This window comes from Ascaphus truei, chromosome 9 (genome assembly GCF_040206685.1).
Source record: "Ascaphus truei isolate aAscTru1 chromosome 9, aAscTru1.hap1, whole genome shotgun sequence".
NCBI lineage: Eukaryota > Metazoa > Chordata > Amphibia > Anura > Ascaphidae > Ascaphus > Ascaphus truei.
The window spans coordinates 24,363,598-24,367,367 of record NC_134491.1 but is presented as its reverse complement, the minus strand read 5'-3'; the positions used below and the strand labels follow the sequence as shown (position 1 = coordinate 24,367,367).

The window sequence follows — 3,770 nt, the reverse complement described above, 5'->3', positions numbered from 1 at the left end:
CACCCCCCCAAAGCCTCAGTAAAATCAGCTGTAGGACCTCAGTAAACCGTTAAAGTGGCATTCTTGGAGACACCTTTTCTGAGATTTGGATACCGTGCAGTTCTAAAATAAACTAATAAGTTATTCCTGGCCAAAGGGTTAAAAACAATTCTCTGCGCGTCTGGTAGAAGTTTTTAATGCTACCTTCACAAAATGATAATTTATAAGATTGTTTGTTGTACTCCAGAGGTAATAGGAATAGTACCACCACACTGAACATTGTTAATGATACATTCATTCGCCAAAAACAATGAAACAGATGTATTTTGAAGACTGCACCAGTTTTATTCATGTACAAAAAATGAGATGTTATCAGAAGTCTTCAGTTTGGTGCCGATTAAACTTTTGAATGTACGGTCCCTTGGTCAACTTCAAATCCAGAGGGCCATAGTGATCTCGTCACGAGGAATATGTTTAATCCAGCTGCAAAACAAACATTTTCAGATGCAATCGCCAAATATTAAGAACACAACGAATACGCAGATTACAAAACCACGTGCAAAATGTATTCAAAACAACGCACTGCAAAAGCCAGATTTCATACTTTTCTAGGAGCATGACTAATTAACCCCCCAGGCCATTAGCAAACCAAAATAGCATGTGGTTCGATAAATAAACCAGTATGGAATAGGATTTGATAAAGATAGATTGACTTATCTTTGCCTTTTAGACGGAACAAAATCTTTCCATAAATGATAGATCACATGAATTCAGACTCAAAGTCTGCTGGTTAAACGATTATATTGACAGTGCAAAAGTCTGTCACATAATAGCAAAGTTTATTCCACCACAGACCATGAACATTTTTTGTAGACAACTTTTAACTCGTGAAAACAAGGAGGGGGGGGTTGGGAAGTGATCAACTAAACCATACTATTTGTGATAATAAATGTTAAACAAATACAATCGATAATTGTAAGATGGGTGCAACTGTGAACAGGTGTCCATCTATATTTACCATCCATTTTAGGATAGTATAGCGTTCCACTCCAACTGTTGGCAATATTTATTCTAATATTTAACTATTTACTGATGTGGTGGGCTTTTCTGCTCACCCTGACTGTTTGCACCATCTGAGCCTCTAACACCCTATTTTCAATTGTGTATAGGAGTGTTTATACATGAGGCAATTCTGGTGCATATGTGATCTGATTTAATTTATTGTTATTCTTTATTACACACGCTTTCGGTAATATATGTGAATTTTCTTTGGGGCACAGTCACTCTGTACTCCTTATTTTTCTACTGATCAACTTTAACTCCTCCCTGCTCTCCCACAGCCACTCCCCGAACAAAAACTGCATTTTTGGGTAAATTGACATAACTATAACTTTATCTCCATTTGCACAGCTTTAAGTCGATAGCACCCCAGAAGTCGTTAATCCTTATTGGTCAAGTATAGACCATTACAGAACATTTTATATTGCATAAGATTGTTGAGAGTTGATGTCAAAAACAGCATGTATATTCTCAGAAGTGTGAGGCGCTGTATTGTTACACATTTTACAGCACCAACTTTAATTATAAACTAACATTGGGTACATTTTTAATAAAGATAACATGCCACTAATTATGCATTTATCTGAATATTTCTTCATTGGCACATTTTTAAAATGTATTTAAGGTACCCAACTAAAATATTTGAGCAGTGTTTCATTTATGAAAGAAAATGCTCACACAAAGTGATCAGATCCTTATCAATTTCGCAGACTGAAGACCTTCAGAACTCATTCTAGTGTCATAATAAATTAGACATTTCCTTTTCTTCCAAAGGATATCCTTCTAATTGTTTTATAAATCCCTCACATTCATAATTTTAGGGGGAAATACAAGTAAAGCGGTCAATTGTTGTAAGAAATTCTAACAAGTGCACAACACCTCACAGTGGATGTATTTGTCAGTCTGACAAGCAGTAGAGCAAAAAGACAAGTGCCGATTGCTTACAGGCTGTGCACAATGCATTGCAGCTTCTGTGGCAGAACACAGCTAGACACTTCCCAGTGAAACTACATACCTTGACAAAGCCAATGTCTTTGGCATACTGCCGGAAGCACTGGCGGCACATGTTCAGTCCATATTTACGGATCAATCCATGTCTGTTCGAGCACACGCGGCTACGAGAAAAAGTAGCACATGTATTTTAATGATCAAGGAAACAGTACAAAAAAGGATCTTTATTTTAATAATATTTATTTAAATAATATTCCCCATAAAGTCACTCTTTCCCTCCCCCCCTCCCCCCACCAACGTGCTCCTTGATGGAACCGCACTGAAAGAGCCGGCTAGATAACAACGGGTTAAAACCTTTATCGGAGGAATTTCAGAATATAGGGGATTTCAGTTCCATTGATTTGTTATCAGGGAGATTTTTTTCACGCAGATTCAGCTTTGTTCTCTTGTTATATATCAATATTACACCGACTGATTATATACACACATCTATAAACAGACAATGTAACACATGCCAGTGATTGTGGAATGGGAAGCGTGCCGCGGGTAAGGCCGTGGGTGCATTGGATGAGTGCTGGGGCCTGTCACAGAGTGAGGCCTGAGCAGGCCGGGCTCCCATGTGCCATGCGCTGTCGGCATTAGGACGCAGGAGAGCCCGTTTCCGAACGTAACAATAACCCACAGCGTCTCCCATATCTAACCCCCTCCGCCCCCAGAGCTTCTCTCTGGCCCGCGCCGCCATTACCGGACCCGCACGCGGCATCCCCTCCCCGGGGGCACTGCCCTGCCAGTTACTAACTACCTCCCCCCCATGGAAACGCCGAGAGGTGTACACACACACACCCGCCCGAGCCACCCCTACCAGGAGCGGGATCCCTGGCCGAACTTCCTCGGGTGGCTCCAGTACAGCTGCTGGTGACCCATCTTGTCCAAAGCCCTGATCTCGAAAAGGAAGAGGCGGAGCTACGCAGCCGCTAATCAACCCGGGGAAGGCCGCTCCCAGGGTGCAACGCGCGCCTGACCACAGCGCCATGCCATTGTTTTTTTATTCAATAACTTTATTGATACCAGACATTGATACATAGATAAGTGTAAATATATTTTATTTTCCACCTCTAGCATCATACTCCCCCCAACATTTCCCACAATAGAATAGATACATATGAGTCTATTACAGCCCCATCCCGCATACATAACCCCACCCCTCTCACATATACTCCCACACCTTTATGTACTGTATGTATGTATGAATATGTATGTATGTATATATATATATATATATATATATGTATGTATGTATGTATGTATGTATAGCTTTAAAGAAAAAAGAGAGAAGTGCATGCTCCGTACAGGGTTGCCACCTTCTACTGAAGGCCAACCCGGATAATTATTATTTTTTAATTCCCTTACTTGGTGCGGCGTCGCTCCCGGCATCCTGCTGCAACTCCCCCTCCCAACTGCAGTGAACATGACTGCGCGGCATAAAATGACGCCGCATTGCCATGACAACGAGAAGGGACGCGTAGCCTCATGACGTCCCGTAGCGTCACTTTGTCATGGCAACGCGGCGTCACTTGATGCCACGCAGCCATGTTCACTGCAGTTGGAGGGGGAATTGCAGGAGAATGCCAGAGACGCCGCCGCACCCCACCGCCACCCAGAGATTGACAGGCTAAACTCGTAGCCCAGAGGTAAGTGCCCGAAACCCGGAGTCTCCGGTTCAAACCCGGGGAGGTGGCAACACTGACTCCATAGCATAATTCTGTGTGCAATTTATTGGG

The 3,770-nt window shown here is 42.4% G+C and overlaps 1 protein-coding gene across 1 annotated transcript; it reads right to left on the bottom strand.

The window, feature by feature from the left end:
• Nucleotides 1–301: 301 nt before the first annotated feature.
• RPS29 (ribosomal protein S29) lies at nt 302–3,007 on the bottom strand. The gene is made up of 3 exons (XM_075613870.1): nt 2,852–3,007; nt 2,054–2,153; nt 302–462 (listed from the first exon to the last, which is right to left on the bottom strand). The coding sequence occupies exons 1-3, from the start codon at nt 2,911–2,913 to the stop codon at nt 454–456; spliced, it is 171 nt and encodes a 56-aa protein (XP_075469985.1). The 5' UTR covers nt 2,914–3,007; the 3' UTR covers nt 302–453.
• Between the last annotated feature and the right edge of the window lie 763 nt (nt 3,008–3,770).